The 16,565-nt window shown below is 42.2% G+C and overlaps 2 protein-coding genes across 5 annotated transcripts in view; one reads left to right on the top strand and one right to left on the bottom strand.

Moving 5' to 3' along the window:
- Positions 1–16,565, top strand: part of LOC105895365 (glucose-6-phosphate exchanger SLC37A4-like) — a 42,596-nt gene that overhangs the window by 23,769 nt on the left and 2,262 nt on the right. The window contains exon 9 of one of the 4 annotated variants that reach the window (XM_031571566.2): positions 3,972–5,217. The exons of the other annotated variants lie outside the window; for them this stretch is intronic. Coding sequence (XP_031427426.1) covers positions 3,972–4,018 — 47 coding nt within the window. The 3' untranslated portion in view covers positions 4,019–5,217. Of the gene's footprint in view, positions 1–3,971; positions 5,218–16,565 lie in introns of those variants that run through there. 4 annotated transcript variants of the gene reach the window in all.
- Positions 11,758–14,863, bottom strand: LOC116221434 (uncharacterized protein K02A2.6-like). Its single transcript, XM_031571562.2, has 2 exons — positions 13,786–14,863; positions 11,758–13,352 (listed from the first exon to the last, which is right to left on the bottom strand). The coding sequence occupies exons 1-2, from the start codon at positions 14,288–14,290 to the stop codon at positions 12,367–12,369; spliced, it is 1,491 nt and encodes a 496-aa protein (XP_031427422.1). The 5' UTR covers positions 14,291–14,863; the 3' UTR covers positions 11,758–12,366.

Here is a 16,565-nt window from a genome sequence, read left to right as displayed (position 1 = left end):
AGATTACAGGCAGTAGCAGGACTTGCATTAGGTGACTGTAATTATGATGTAACAATCAGAATGCTTCAGAACAGATTACAGGCAGTAGCAGGACTTGCATTAAGTGACTGTAATTATGATGTAACAATCAGAATGCTTCAGAACAGATTACAGGCAGTAGCAGGACTTGCATTAAGTGACTAATCATGATGTAACAATCAGAATGCTTCAGAACAGATTACAGGCAGTAGCAGGACTTGCATGAAGTGACTGTAATTATGATGTAACAATCAGAATGCTTCAGAACAGATTACAGGCAGTAGCAGGACTTGCATTAAGTGACTGTAATTATGATGTAACAATCAGAATGCTTCAGAACAGATTACAGGCAGTAGCAGGACTTGCATTAAGTGACTGTAATTATGATATGACAATCAGAATGCTTCAGAACAGATTGCAGGCAGTAGTAGGACTTGCATTAAGTGACTGTAATTATGATATAACAATCAGAATGCTTCAGAAGAGATTGTAGTACATTGTAGTAATTGCACAAATGTCCAAAGTTGAATTTCAGTAGTGTGAAGAAATCATTAGACATCACCGCATTAAGGCAGCAAATAGGAATCTTTTACCATTCACTGTGACCGTTATGGCAGCGTACTGTGCCCCATGTTGCTAAAGCTGATACCACAGGATATTGCATTTGTTTATGTGCCAAAGACTAAAGTGATGAGTGGATGTAGCAGATCTCATTAAGTTCTTCCATGTCGAGGCCAGTTGCTTGCAAAAAGGTGATTCATGGTCAGAGATCAAAGCTAGTGTCATCAAATGAATTCAAACCTAAGAGATTGAATGTTTCATCAGCAGCTGCAGTGTATACAGTGTTCCAATTAACTGGTTATTCTGTGCAAACCATAAGCCAAACTGCTGCAAACAGTAAAGTGAAGAATTGTACGATGGTTAATAGATGGAGGTAGAGACGTTTTGTTCATGAGAAGAATTGTACAATGCTTAATAGATGGAAGTAGATTCATGAGAAACAGGTGAGAGTTTACAGTTTCCAGTATTAAGACAAGACACATTGAACCTCCATACCTTTGGGTCCTCTGGCTCTTCAAAGTGTAACAATGTCATTGTAACTTTAAAAAAAGTGTGGAATAGCCAACAGTAAATTGAGTTTGTCTACAGCTTTGATGAAAGCGCCTGCTGATCAGATTCAATTCAATTCAATTCAATTAAATTCAATTCAATTCAATTTTATTTATATAGCGCCATAACAGAACAATTGTCTCTAGGCGCTTTACAGAGCCCAGAGCCTGAACCCCCTTAGTCCAAGCACAATGGCAACACAGGCAAGAAAAAACTCCCTGTTAGTCAGGAAGGAACCTTAAGCAGAACCACGGCACATAAGGGGGGACCCATCTGCTTGAGGTCGGCCGGGTGGAGATAGAAAGGGGGGGATGGGGGGAGGGTTGTGTGGCAGAAGGGGATGGGAAACAACAGGTGTTGTACATAGCCTGCATTTAGTAGATGTGCATAATATATATACAGACATCCGGTGGTAAATACATGATACAGACAAGACCAGTTTAGTGGGTATACACTGTGCTCATAGAGTTACTGTTACAGGGATAAAGGGAGTAGGAACAGAGAAACATGTCGATGGTGGCAATAATATATATTCTATATAAATGCTAGCATAGGGTATGAGGTAGAGTAAGTGTACGGCAGTGCGGTGGCGGTGGGTGCAATTGGCCGAGGGTTTCTACAAGTAAACCGGGTGGAGAGACTACAGCAGCGTCCTATAGCGAAGATAGTCTAGATTAGGAGAGAAAGAAAAAGAACAGAGTGAGTGGTTAGAGTTTGGCTGTCCATATGCGTAGATGAGGAGTAGTGGGGGTGAGGAGCAATGTTTCCACTTCCATCAGCAATTGGAACATGCTATAAGGGAGAGAGAACATTTTTGTTAGTAGACATCAATTTCGAAGAACTGTGTTTTGAAGAATTGTCAATTTCAAATTCAATGACAGCTGAAAGAGAAGGGATAGCACTTTCTGACAGGCCAGACAAAGACCAGTAGCAAATTCAGTAGCAAGTAGATCAGACAATCAGATGTCAAGGCAGTCGCATGCAAACGGCAATTTCAGAGGATATGCATGCTCTAAAGATGTGAACAGACGTGTTAAAAAATATTTGAAGACCTAAAGAAAAGAATGAGGGCTAATGAGACACTTTCATTTGTAAAAGTGTACCTGCTCAACCACACACAGACCAAACACTTTGACACATTACATGCATCATCATGCCGTGATCCATTCAGACAAAGCAACAAACAAACTAGAATAGTGTTTGATGCTTCCTCATGTGAGGAAGGTAGGTTTTCCCTCAATTACAGGACCAAATCCAGATTTGCTTGACGTGGTCATTAGATTCCGTCTACACCGTTGATGTCACCAAAGCTTTTTTGCAGATAACCCAGAAGGGGACAGAGAAGCTGTCAGATAACCCTCACAGAAGGGGACAGAGAAGCTGTCAGATAACCCTCGCAGAAGGGGACAGAGAAGCTGTCAGATTCCTATGGCCCCATGGTCCCCCACCCCTCGTTCAAAGCTCTGCGAAGTGTCTTGCAAATCTCAGCATACATTTTTAATTGGCTTCCTCACACCCTATACCAATGAAACGAAATGTGTAAAAGAACGGAAAGTGGGGAAAAAAATTGGGAGAGAAGATTAAATTGGGAACCCTAGCAATAGTACAGAGTTACCAAAGGTCCTCCTTCTGGCAATACCCTTCTGGCAATACCCTTCAGTCAATACCCTTCTGGCAATACCCTTCTGGCAATACCCTTCAGTCAATACCCTTCAGTCAATACCCTTCTGGCAATACCCTTCTGGCAATACCCTTCAGTCAATACCCTTCTGGCAATACCCTTCAGTCAATACCCTTCTGGCAATACCCTTCTGGCAATACCCTTCAGTCAATACCCTTCTGGCAATACCCTTCAGTCAATACCCTTCTGGCAATACCCTTCTGGCAATACCCTTCAGTCAATACCCTTCTGGCAATACCCTTCAGTCAATACCCTTCTGGCAATACCCTTCTGGCAATACCCTTCAGTCAATACCCTTCTGGCAATACCCTTCAGTCAATACCCTTCTGGCAATACCCTTCAGTCAATACCCTTCTGGCAATACCCTTCTGGCAATACCCTTCAGTCAATACCCTTCTGGCAATACCCTTCTGGCAATACCCTTCAGTCAATACCCTTCTGGCAATACCCTTCTGGCAATACCCTGGTGGTATCATGCTTTAAAATGAGATTCAGTCAATACCCTGGGGGTATCATGCTTTAAAATGAGATTCAGTCAAACTCAAACTGTGAGTTTTTTGTAACACCAGTGAAAAGGCTTACAGCGCTGTTGCATATTTGCAAGGCAAAGGTGAAACGGAAGAAAGAACAACAAGCCTAGTGTAATACAAATCCAGAGTTGCTCCACCAAAGAAAATGACTGGAGCTAATGGATGCTATAGTAAGTGCTAGACTAGCAAAGAATCTGCTGAAGGCTCTTAAAATGATAAAGAACCAGTCCAAGATGTGGACAGATGCTGATACAGTGTTTTGGTGTACCTGTGATTATTTTTTGACATTTCTTACTAATAGTTCAGATTTATTACCACTTGCTAGTTAAAAGGATGAATTACAGATAAAGTTGTGAACCACACCCACCACTCAACTTTATTGTCAGACACTTTCCAGCCCAGGCTATTTGGACCTGCACAGCTTCGACAGTTCTGCAGGTATTCTAAACAACAACAACTGAGCAACAACAACGAAGACCATGTGTCGAAATGTGCCTTTCCAGGCTGTGAAGGGGATGTCTGCATTCTGCATACCTTTCCCAAATAACTGAACTGTCATCAGGTATATTTATCTTTAACAGGATCTCGAACAACTTTAATAAACATAAAATATATAACACATTTCACTCCAGTTTCTCAAACCTGGGACATTATTGAGCAGGCTTTGCTCAGCGTTTGATACTGAAGAGAGGGCCAGTTCCAACTCTATTGGCGTCACAAGACCAACTACAACCTGTAAGTAGCTAACCATGCTGTGTGATTTTATCCACTTTTTGACAATTGAATGTAAATGTTTAAGTTTCATGGTGAGCTAACAACTTTAGCTTACTTTGTGTTGTTGTCGAGTTTAAAAGCAAGCAAGCAAGCCAGTTAAGGTAAAGTCAGCTATTATCTCCAAGTAACTAGCATAGCTAACTAAATAGTATGATGACCTAGTTTAGTCGGGTACATTTCAAATGTATTATTGGAAGACATACTGTACATCAGAAGCTAGTTGAGTTGCTTAGAGATATCCACTCTATAGCTAACTCGCTCCTTCTAACTAGCGTTGAAGTTGAAAGGGTCTGTCAAAGGGACCCTTTCCCACCGGTGAGAAAATAGTTTTTTTGTTCTTGTTGTCAATATGCCTTTAAAGCTCAGAGAGTCTTTGTCCTAGAATCATAAAAAGAAGACCCCCAGAAACCTTTAATCTTCTACATATATGCCATTTGTGCATCAATGTTTTTAGTAAGAGGAAATATACAAAAACATCAAGGCATGTCAGACTACCTAAAAAAGTTTAACAGGCCTTCGTCCCCTAAGGATTAGGGTTAGATATGAGCTATTAGAATGTGTTTTGTTCGAGAACTGAAATATTTCTTCTTTGCACATTTGTATTTCAGAGTACATCATGTCAGCTGTAGGCTGCCAGATTGATGTTCCTAGTATGTCATCCCATGGAACACAACTGTCCTCGAAAAATTTGAGACTTCACCTCAGAAGCAAAGGTAATGTTTGTTAATGCACCGATTCATTGTGTTGTTTCTTTAACTGTAAACTCGTTTAGCATGGTGAGTGAGTAGGCAATGGATGCCCATTGTGTAGAGAAGGTGGCTTGGGCCAAATTAGTGAAATCTTGTATGGGTTATCATTATTTCCCTTCCTTCAAACATTAAAGGGGACATATTATGAAAATATCTGGCGTGCCTACCAACCCAAAAATGCTGAAAAAAGACCACCCAGTCAGTTTGTTATGGGTTGTCTATGTCAGAAAAGATGTGTTTCAGCAAGCCCTTCGGATTTTATCCCCACTGTGACATCCCAAGGGGCGCTCATTAGAATTGGACCGCCCCAGAGTCATGTTGGGAGCCATGGCCTTGAACCGCCCCCATCACACCCGATCCCATAGGCGGAGATCCCGGGGGGACGGGGGGGACGTGTCCCCCCCTACCATAAAGTTGTCCCCCCCAACAATCATTGAAAAAAAAAAAAATTGATTTTTTTTTTTAAATAAAAATACGACGACACAAGCAGTGCTAATTATAGACGAAAAAAAATTTGTTTTTTAAGTGTTGAAAAATCATGTTCCCCCTATTCCTCAAAGTGGTTTGGTTCACATGCTGTTTCCAACAGGCAGGGCTACCGGCAGCTCCGTGTTTCAGTTAATCAGCCCAGTAGCACACGGTCAGATTGTCAGACTGTTTCCTCCTCTCTCCCCTGTCGCTGCCGCTATGATACACGATATGTAAAGATATCTACCTCATTCTCGAACGCAGTAAGAACATGTAAAGAAGACGTTTTTTTTCTAAACTCCATTTACGAAGTTCCAATCAGATATGCACAATTATAAAACAATTGGGTTCTATTGAATTATTTAGCTGTTTCTGATTGGAGGAGAGACGTTCCATGAGTTGGAATATCCCAGGACATCCCAACTCGGACTTTTCACAGCTAATAATAAATCACTCCGCGATGAAACATTCTATAGCACGTTGATACAAAGTTAATTCAAAGTTCTTATAATTCCAAAAGAAGTTGACAATGGAACAATTTTTTTGTTGCGGAGAAACAATGGGGAAATAAACATTTTTTAATCAATAACTTCGTGTTTAAATGTGAATTGGTTGACTATAAAATTGTTTTATAAAAGCAATATAGTACTCGTGCGAGTGGGGTAGGTAAGGGATATTCCCACAGGTGTTGTTGCCTGCGCCACTCGGCCTACGGCCTCGTGGCTACGGCCGAACACCACCCGTGGGAATATCCCTTACCTACCTCACTCGCACTCGTACTATATTGCTTAAGTATACATAAGTTTATTAATGGATTGGCATGACAACGTGAACGTTTGCCGATAACACACGCATGCCGGTAATTAACACAGTTAAGATAGCTAGCCAGACAGTCTAGGACACTGTCCTGTAAGGGCAGGTTCATGCTAGTTAATAAACGTAGGTCTACATCTCAGTGCCTCTCCAGATTTGTTCAATTATCTTAAGTTAAATTAATGTCATCTTTTTCTCCGGCCCATAAACTATGCTGGTATTGTACTATGGAGTGACAGTGGCGCAGGAGGTAGAGAAGTCGTATTGTAATCTAAAGGTTGCTAGTTAGATTCCCTGTCGAGCTGTTTTATAACTTATTTTGAGCATCAAGTTCTCTTGAACTTTGGACATTATTTGTCTGTGAATAGATATTTCGTGTTAGAACATTTAATGCTGTTTAGATAATTCTAAAATGACTTCGAATTTCTGTTTGTAAATGTGATAAGAGAATTCGGTATTTAGCAGTTTATGCTAGCTCTCGTGAAAGCAATTTTTTCATGTCCCCCCCCCCGGAATTACACTCTGAAATTTGACCATGTATTGTCCCCCCCTACAATGAAATGGGATCTCCGCCCCTGCCCGATCCACCGCCATTTTGTTCTTGCAAGCATTAGATACGCTCGGATAGGCTAGCTAGCTCAGTGAAGTGAACTAGGTACTCTAACTGCTCTGTGGTCGGCTGCACTGAGCAGCACACATCCTTGTGCGCTAACCACTTTTCATCTGACTGTTTTGCCAACCTGGCCCAGTTAAACGCTGGACTATCTGGACTGGAGATTGTGCGTAAAAGAGGGATCAGTACCAACCGTCCATCGCAAAACTGCAGACGAGGGAAATGTAAGTATTTTTTTCAATAATTTTGGTATTTCCTTCTTTGCCCATTTAGCATTAGCTAACACTAACAGCTGAGGTAAAAACTTAGAATAGATGTATGCTATGCTAACACTAACAGCTGAGGTAATAACTTAGAATAGATGTATGCTAATCTAACACTAATAGCTGAGGTAATGACTTAGAATAGATGTGTATGCTAACATTCATTTTCTGGAAAATGTTGTCATTTGCTGCAGGTTTCTACAGTACTATTCTCTAACATTGTAGTTTGTTAATTGAAGGTCTGCCAGATTAATTTTCTGTTACCAACGCTGTGTGACAGTGAAATGAGAGACTGGGTGTAGGGGTTAACAACGTTTGTGTGCAGCAATACAATCACTAATGATGTGGTCAGTGTCTATTGACTGTAATTTGTATCAGAATTTACATTTGCATATGTAGGTATATAGTGGGTACCACGAACAGCATGAAGATTTCTGTGAAATAGTTATCTTATCCTAAAGACATTCCCTGGTGTTGTGTTAGGATGGTGAGAGGTGTTAACAGCCTCTATGTATATATGGTTCAAGGTCATTATCTCTCACATTGATACCCTTCAACACTACAATGACTTATTTGTTCATGAATGGCGTGATTAAGAACTTTTATCGGTAGAGCATACTCAAGAATTTAGAGACTCACCTGAAGTTAACAAAACAAGTCATCACTGTGTCCTCACTCAGTTTAGGGTTTTACACATATTCCAGCACAAGTCAAAAGTATTTTTCACTGTATGATTATTTGTTGGGGATTTTAGAGAAAAAATACAAGTAGGGCATGCATAGGATGTCAGTGTTACTGTACCTAAACTTGTGCAGAATTCAAATAGATGTGACTTTGTGAAACAGTATGATAGTAGATCTAATGGGATACATTTCTTCAAATGCTTAATGTAGTGGACTGTATTTTAAACAGGACTCAGAGACAGGGGTAAAGATTAATCCAAAACGTTTTACTATCAGAGTTCGGTACACGGGAAGACAGTCCAATAGCAAACAATCCAATAGGGGGAGATGAGGGAGTAAACTGTAATAAAGGCAGGAGTCGGCAACACTAGGGAATCAATAATCATGGAGAAATCACTGGGACAATAACAACACTAGGGAATCAATAAACATAGAGAAATCACTGGGACAATAACAACACTAGGGAATCAATAAACATAGAGAAATCACTGGGACGCTAACAACACTAGGGAATCAATAAACATGGAGAAATCACTGGAACAATAACAACACTATAGGGAATCAATAAACATGGAGAAATCACTGGAACAATAACAACACTATAGGGAATCAATAAACATGGAGAAATCACTGGAACAATAACAACACTATAGGGAATCAATAAACATGGAGAAATCACTGGGACGCTAACAACACAGAGGAAACTTAGACGAACGGGCAATGAGACAACAGGAACACACAGACTATATACAGAAGATGATGAGGGACAGGTGAAAACAATCAGGGCGGGGCAGACACAAGGGCAGGGTGTGAGGTGTCTGAAACGAGAGGAGAGATGAGTAGACAAACACAACACAGAACTGAAGTAATAAATGACAACACAAGGGAAACATAAACTAGGAAACATGACGGGACTTAACACTTGAGATGAGAGATTGATTTGCTTTTACTCCATGTTGTATGCATGGGAGTGCAAGGATAGCGGTCTGTCAGATGACAGATATACACTCATACACTCAAGCTCTCAACATATCTCAAAGTATTATTTTTCCTCCAGACTACCTGACAGCGCTGCACTTCATAGAAAATGCAGAGCATCCCCACATTGTCAAACAATGTACAGACAGCCATTATACAACAAGCGAACCATAAATAACATATCAAATAACTATTCTCTTTAAATGGCTTTCATAATAAATAGAATAATGAAAATAATAAAGAAATGTGCAATTCTGCAGCAGGGTTATCGGGTTATTAAAAAAAACTATACAATCTTTTTTTTTTCTTTGACAAGGTTTTTCAGGACCCAGCCCCATATGTGGATGAAGTACTGAAGATTCCCATCCCCGAAGATCTCTCTGCCCAGTGACAAACCAGACAAGCTGGAAGTGTTCGCCAGCTACATGTCAAGGTTCAATCAAGGGCAGGTCTGCTCCCTAGGTACCTTCTTTGAGCATCAGGGAACTCTCAGCTTACAAAGCTTCTGTATGCCAAATACCTGTAACGGCTGAGCAAAGTTTACATTGTATTTAGAGAACAATAAATGGTGACACATTTTATAGTGTGTGCATCTTTTCTGTGGTATGGCTACTGATTTTTGTCTTTGTATTTATTACGTATAGACAATCAGCTCTTCCGTACGAGCCGGTACATTGAATAACTATGTTTAAAAATCTCTCCGGCATTCGATATGGCAATCTTTCTGACAATAAAAGTCTGTATAAAGTTTTGAGTGCTTTCAGTTTTAAGTATGTAACATGTTAACAATTGACACCTGTAAGATGAGCAGTAAACAAAGTAAGACAGAGGGAACAGTCATTCATTTAATTTTCTTCCGTAGTCATTTTTGTAGTACAGAAATGACTGACAACTCATATGCATAAAGAAATGCATTGCTGTATTGCCCTTAGACATGAAGGCCAATAGTCCTATAGATGTTGAATGCATTCTGTAGTGAGAACACATTCAAGGACACAGGTTCCAGGCCAGGATGATCAACCATGCATGCTGCTTGGTTCTGAGCTGCATAGTTTTGTAATCTTGAAAAATTGAAAGGGTAAGTGACATGGAATATAGAATAGATGATTACTTGATAAATAGGTAATTACAATGTCATTCACAAGAAATACATTGTACCTGTGATATTTCCCTGCAGCATACATTCTTGGGCTCTGTAGGCATTTTCTCACAATTGGCACAAATACACCTGTATCAGGGAAGAGATTAAAAAAGTGCAACGGTTTAATGAGAACACAACAATTAAACGCTGTAATACATTGAAGTAAACATCCATTACAGCAAGTTATGTCATACGCCCCCTGCTAGCCCCATTACTGTTGTCAGATAACATTGCTGGCTGTGACCTAACTTAAACGTTACAGCTTGAGTTTCACTGGTGTAGCAAGCATAACTTAATGACATTAAGTTAATGTAGGTTAACATTAGCACTTAAAGGAACAGGGACTCAAAACAGGTCGCTCTGAACAGGTCTGTTTTAGATACGGGGAGAGGGGTGCTATTTTTCTTGATCCTTGTGGTATTTTGTTTCAACTTGTGGAAAAATGGGCATAAGATGACCCCTTTAACATATCTATTGTCTTTTATTAACCTATTAACCTAGTTAATTGCCATCTGTAGAAGAGGATATGTTGTCAATAGATATGAATGGTTTATCTGCATGCAGAAGACTGCAAGTGTGAATGGACTGATGATAGATAGATAGATAGATAGATGTATACTTTATTATTATACTTTAGGTCATCCAGTAGCTTATACACTTATACACCTCACCGACATACATGCACAAATCACATATACATAGGGAGGACATATTCACACGGGGTGATTACAGACACAGGAATGGGTCTGACCCTATGGTACAGAATGCAATGATTGTGACAGTGTCGGTGTCCAGGAGGAAAGTGTTCTTGTGCTGCTGGTGTGGATAGTGCAAAAAAATATAATGTTCTTGTGCTAGTGTGGATGGATAGTGCAAGATAGTGTTCTTGTGCTTGTGTGTGTGTGTGTGTTTGGAAAGTGCAAAGAGCAAAGTGATAGTGCAGAATATATAAGTGGTAAAGTCTGTGCATGGGGCTGAGATGAGATGAGATGAGCAGGGCAGGGCAGACTCAGGTAGACTCATGGAGAGAAGTCCATCTCCCTCCCCCTCCCCTTCTGCGTGGCGTTATAAAGCTGAATGGCCCTGGGGCCTCAGCCTGTCCGATGAGCATGACAACAGCTCCCGCTTCCTCACCAGCCTGACCGCATCCCTCTTCTTTATGCTGCCTCCCCAGCACACCACAGCATAAAAAAGGACGCTGGCAACAACAGACTGGTAGAACATGCACAGGAGTTTGTTGCAGACATTGAAGGACCTCAACCTCCTCAGGAAGTAGAGCCGGCTCTGACCCTTCTTGTAGATTGCATCAACGTTGGCTGACCAGTCCAGTTTATTGTCCATATGAACACCTAAGTATTTGTAGGTGTTGACCACCTCCACACTGACCCCTTCGATGGAGACTGGTAGCAGAGGAGGCTGAGACCTCCTAAAGTCCACCACCATCTCATTGGTCTTAGTGGTGTTCATCTGCAGGTGGTTATGCCTACACCACTGCACAACGTTATCCACCTGGCTTCTGTATTCACCCTCCTGTCCATCCCTGATACAACCCACAATAGCAGAGTCGTCAGAGAACTTCTGGATGTGGCGTGACTCCGTGTTTTAGGTGAAGTCAGATGTGTACAGGGTGAACAGGACTGGTGAGAGTCAGATACGCAGTCTTTCAGCCTGACGAACTGTGGTCTCTCCGTCAGGTAGTCAGTGATCCGGGATACCAGGTGGACGTTCAAACCCATCTGCAAGAGCTTGTTACTCAGTCGGAGGGGCTGGATGGTGTTAAAGGCACTAGAGAAATCAAAAAACATGATTCTTGTCTTGTACTTTATTGTACTTATATTAATAATGAATGGACCAGAGACCAAGGCATAAGGTTGACCATTTACTAGGTATAACTTCAAGTCTGAACACTCGCGCATGCGCACTCATTACATAGCAAAACCTGCTCACTACATCTCCCCCTTTTAAACTGATACTTTCAGGATCTTTACAGAAAACTTAAATCATATGTTAATAAAGCCTAGTGCTGATTTTACCAACAAGGCAGGGGATAGCTGGCATCTTTAGCATCTGTAAACATGAGCATAGGTAAACTAGTTAAATGAACTTCATATATTTTATATCTCATATCTAGATACACATTTCACAACACATATCTAGACATACATTCCACATCTCATTTTCCTTCCTTTTTTTTTTACATATGAACACAGTACATAACCTAACTGAGAGGTAGGGTGGACTGCCTGATCCTCTCTGTTGTGGTATGGATCTGTATTGACTTCTCTGCCAACCCTGGTGTGTAGGCCAGAGTGTGGCTGGCTTCCAGACGGTGAAGGCACCACTCTCAAATGAGAACAGTTTCTTCGGAGACTGCCTGTTGAGGTTTGGTTCACGTATGAACGTGGTGTCCCTGCTGAGCCAGAGACGACTCCTGTGTGTGGTACATTCCGTATCCAAACTCTCTGACCTGGTTGGAGTGGTGGAGTCTCCCGTGCTCTGTGTCGTCTGTTGTATCCTTCAGCCTGTTGTCTCTTAAGCTCTCAAGTTAAGCTCTCAAGTCTGGCCATGCTGGTTTGAGAGTGCTTGGACAGACCGGAAGGGGTGTTTGGATGTTGCGCCCTATTAGGAGCTGCGCTGGTGATACTCCATGGGCAAGAGGAGTTGCTCTGTACGCCATAAGCGCTTTGTGAGGGTCCTCACTCTTCTGCAACAAGGATTTCACAGTCTTTACTGCACGTTCAGCTTCCCCATTGCTTTGTGGGTAACGGGGGCCACTGGTAACATGTTGAAAGTTGTAATCCTTAGCAAAATCAGCTAACTCTGCGGCAGCAAACTGCGGTGCGTTGTCTGTGACGAGTGTATCTGGCACCCCATGGCGGCTAAAGATGGCTTTTATTTTCTTAATCACAGCTGTTGCTGAAGTGCTTGTGAGATTGGCAACCTCAATGTAACGTGAGTAGTAATCAATGACTACAAAATACTGACCCTTCTTCCACTCAAACAAGTCAGCTGCTAGCCGTTCCCATGGGCGTGATGGCAAGGGTGTGGTCATCAGCGGTTCTGTGGCATTTTGAGTCTCTTTAGCACAAATTTGACACTGACGTACTTTCTCTCTGATTTGATTTGTCAGCCCAGGCCACCACACTGCTTCATGGGCCCTGGCCATGCATTTCACCATGGCCTGGTGACCCTGGGGAATTTTGTCTAAGATGTCCTGTTGCATGCTTGCTGGAATCAGAGCTGTCACGTCATTCTGGAGCGCAAGGTCTTCCTCTGTTGCAGTACGCAGGAGTGGAGCTCTTGATAGAGCGTCAGCTGTAATAAGATTTTTCCCTGGTACATGTACAATTGAGTAGGAAAAACGCATTAGTCTCAATATGAAGCGCATAATACGAGGCGGGACGTCATCCAGTGGCCTTGAGCTTAGAAGACTGATTAATGGTTTGTGGTCAGTTCGCATCACAAAGTGTAGGCCCAGGAGGTAGGTCTGAAATCTTTCGCAAGCCCAGGTGACAGCAAGGGCCTCCTTTTCAATCTGGGCATATCTGCACTCTGTTTCAGTCATGCTGCGAGATATGAAAGCCACTGGCCTCCAGTCTCCAGATTCTTGAAGCTGAGACAAGACCCCTCCTAATCCATAAGAGGATGCATCAGCTGAAACCCTGGTCTGTTTCTCTGGACTGTACTGGGCAAGGACAGTAGATGAGCTGAGCTCGTTTTTCACCTATTCAAAGGCACACTTCTGCGCTGCTCCCCACATCCACATGTTTTCAGCTTTCAGGAGGTCTCTGATTGGCCCTGTTTGGTCTCTGATTTCCCACATAGTTGACCATCCCCATGAAGCGTTTTATGTCGGCCACATCTTTGGGTGGCGGCATCTCTCTAATCGCCCTGATCTTCTCGGGATCTGCTCGTATGCCCTCTGAACTGACAATGTGTCCGAGAAATTTGACCTGCTTCACTGCAAACTGACATTTGTCATTCAGAGTTAGGCCTCGCTGCTGCAGTCTTTGTAACACTTGATGCACTCTGTTATCATGCTCTCTGGGCGTGGCACCGAACACCAGGATGTCATCTGCATGACACAAAGTTCCCTCCAGGCCGTCAAGCATCTGTGTCAATCGCTTCTGAAAGTGTTCTGGTGCGGATGATATTCTAAAGGGAAGCCGATTAAAACAATAACGGCCTATCGATGTGATTAAGGTGGTGAGTGGAGCTGAGTCTTTGTGCAAAGGCACCTGCCAAAAACCCGCAGTGGCATCCAGTTTGGAAAAAATCCTAGCTCCAGCTAGCTTAGCTAGCGTCTCATCAACAGATGGAAGAATATGTCGCTCCCTGCACACATTTTCGTTCAGGCGGGTTAGGTCGACACATATTCTAATTTTCCCATTAGGTTTTGGTACTACGACCATTCCAGAGCACCACTCTGTAGCTTCCTCTATGGGAGAAAGAACACCCATTTCCTCCATCCTTTTTAACTCTTCTTGAACTTTTCCCCTTAAGGGCAATGGTACACGGCGTGGCTAGCGAGTTAACTTGATACTCTTCAGTCTTTGCATTGAGTCCTGCCGCTATGCGGAATCTTTCAAAACGTCGAATCCAATTAGGCCAACTACCAAAGTCTCCAAAGTCAAAAGCTTTTGGCGGACTTATTGAAAAAAGAGAATCCATTCTGGTTTACCTTTGAACGCTCCTCTCAAATGTATCAACGTAGCTCCACGTTAGCGTTAGCTCTGCTAGTTCACCAGGCGAATTCAAAAGTTCTTCTCTTTTTTTTCACGTAGTCAAACTGTTCGGAACATTCCGGTCACTTGCGTTGAATAGTTGCAATCATCTCAGAGGCGGGGACGACGACTTCTGACACCATGTCTTGTACTTTATTGTACTTATATTAATAATGAATGGACCAGAGACCAAGGCATAAGGTTGACCATTTACTAGATATAACTTCAAGTCTGAACACTCGCGCATGCGCACTCATTACATAGCAAAACCTGCTCACTACAATTCTCACAGCACCTTTCCCCTTGTTCAGATAAGAGTGTGCCCTGTGCATTAGGTAGACGATGGCATCTTCCACGCCAACCTTCTCCTGGTAGGCAAACTGCAGTGGGTCGAGTGCATGGGGTACCTGGGGTCTGAGGATGTGAAGTAGCAGTCGTTCCATGGTCTTTGAGATGTGTGATGTTAAGGCGACTGGCCTGAAGTCATGAATGTGCAGAAGGTGCAGTTTTCATTCTAATGTGACTGTTATGGAGATGTTATCAGCAGTTATCATTCTAAAGTGACTCTTATGGAGATGTTATCAGCAGTTATCATTCTAAAGTGACTCTTATGGAGATGTTATCAGCAGCACATTATCATTTTTGCCAGTGGGTATTCAAAACAACCCTGCATACTTAATTATTGTATTTTTTGTGTCGTGTCAAAGTGTGGTGGAAGGCACCACAACTACTGCAATGCTGTGGACCACAACAAAGGCACTTACTTCGACACCACTGAAGGCTTCAAGGAAAGCAAAAAGACCCTGAATCTTGAATTGGAGGAGGAAGAGGAGGGGGTAGTGGAGGATGTTTCCACTGATCCACTGATGCACTCAACCTGTGAACCTTTCAACAGTCTGTTACAACTGAGACAGTTTGTAAGTTGAATTACATTTTTCTAACAATGCAGCAATGTTTTCACCCAAGATGTGACTTTGTTTTCAGGTTGTGTGAATGATTTTCATTAACAGGCTTAATGTTTTTGTTTCCTTGTTCATCGTATGGAAAATGCCTCCTCAGCCTGCGCCTCGTGCAACAGGATTTGTAATGTCCGACCACGCAGAAGAGGGACCTTCTTAGCCGTCGACCAACTGTGCCTTTACTGTGAGAGGCAGACAGTCGAGGAGTCAACCTGTAACTGGCAACACCCCTGTGGGAAAGTGCTTTTGGGCTGTGAAGGTCTGAATCATGAACACTGGCCAGAAGACATCCAGTTTAAAAGTCAATAGCCAACCATCAAAATGTGGATCACTTACGGTGCAAACCCATGATAGCGACGCAATACGCTTCCATCGCTTTGAGTGGGCGTGTTGTAGCGTGTGGAAATAGCATAACAGACTGGACTAGTGAGCTAGTTAGCAATCTGATTGGCCGCTGCCGGGAAAAATCACTCCTCATTTGCATAGGATTCAACTTTTTCCAACTTTTATCGGTCGCGTCGCCCAAAACGCTGGTCTACGTCACAATGGATTGGCTCCCGTTGAAATGCATGGGATTTAAATCATAGCGTTGCTCGTAACGGTGTCATGGGTTTGCACCGTTAGGGGCTGTTCGAACTGAAAGGCACTTGTAACAACACAGGTAATGTAGTATTAAGAAGGCCACTATAGTACAGCTTATTGAGCATATGGTATAGCTTAACATTGAAGAGCACTATAGCACAGCTTATTGAGCATATGGTATAGCTTTACATTGAAGAGCACTATAGCACAGCTTATTGAACATATGGTATAGCTTTAGAGCACTATAGCACAGCTTATTGAACATATGGTATAGCTTTAGAGCACTATAGCACAGCGTATTGAGCATATGGTATAGCTTTACATTGAAGAGCACTATAGCACAGCTGATAGCTTTACATTGTCACTATTATTTCATTTGGGCTATGTACTATTCTTACTGTTCTATTGGTGTATAGAGATACATGTGACTTATTCACAATGGCAATATGAACAGTTTCTGTGGTTGTTTGTCTTGTGGT

The sequence above is a fragment of the Clupea harengus genome, chromosome 8 (assembly GCF_900700415.2).
Source record: "Clupea harengus chromosome 8, Ch_v2.0.2, whole genome shotgun sequence".
NCBI classification, from domain to species: domain Eukaryota; kingdom Metazoa; phylum Chordata; class Actinopteri; order Clupeiformes; family Clupeidae; genus Clupea; species Clupea harengus.
Note: the sequence above shows the minus strand (reverse complement) of the source record. Positions and strands in the feature narration are given on the sequence as shown.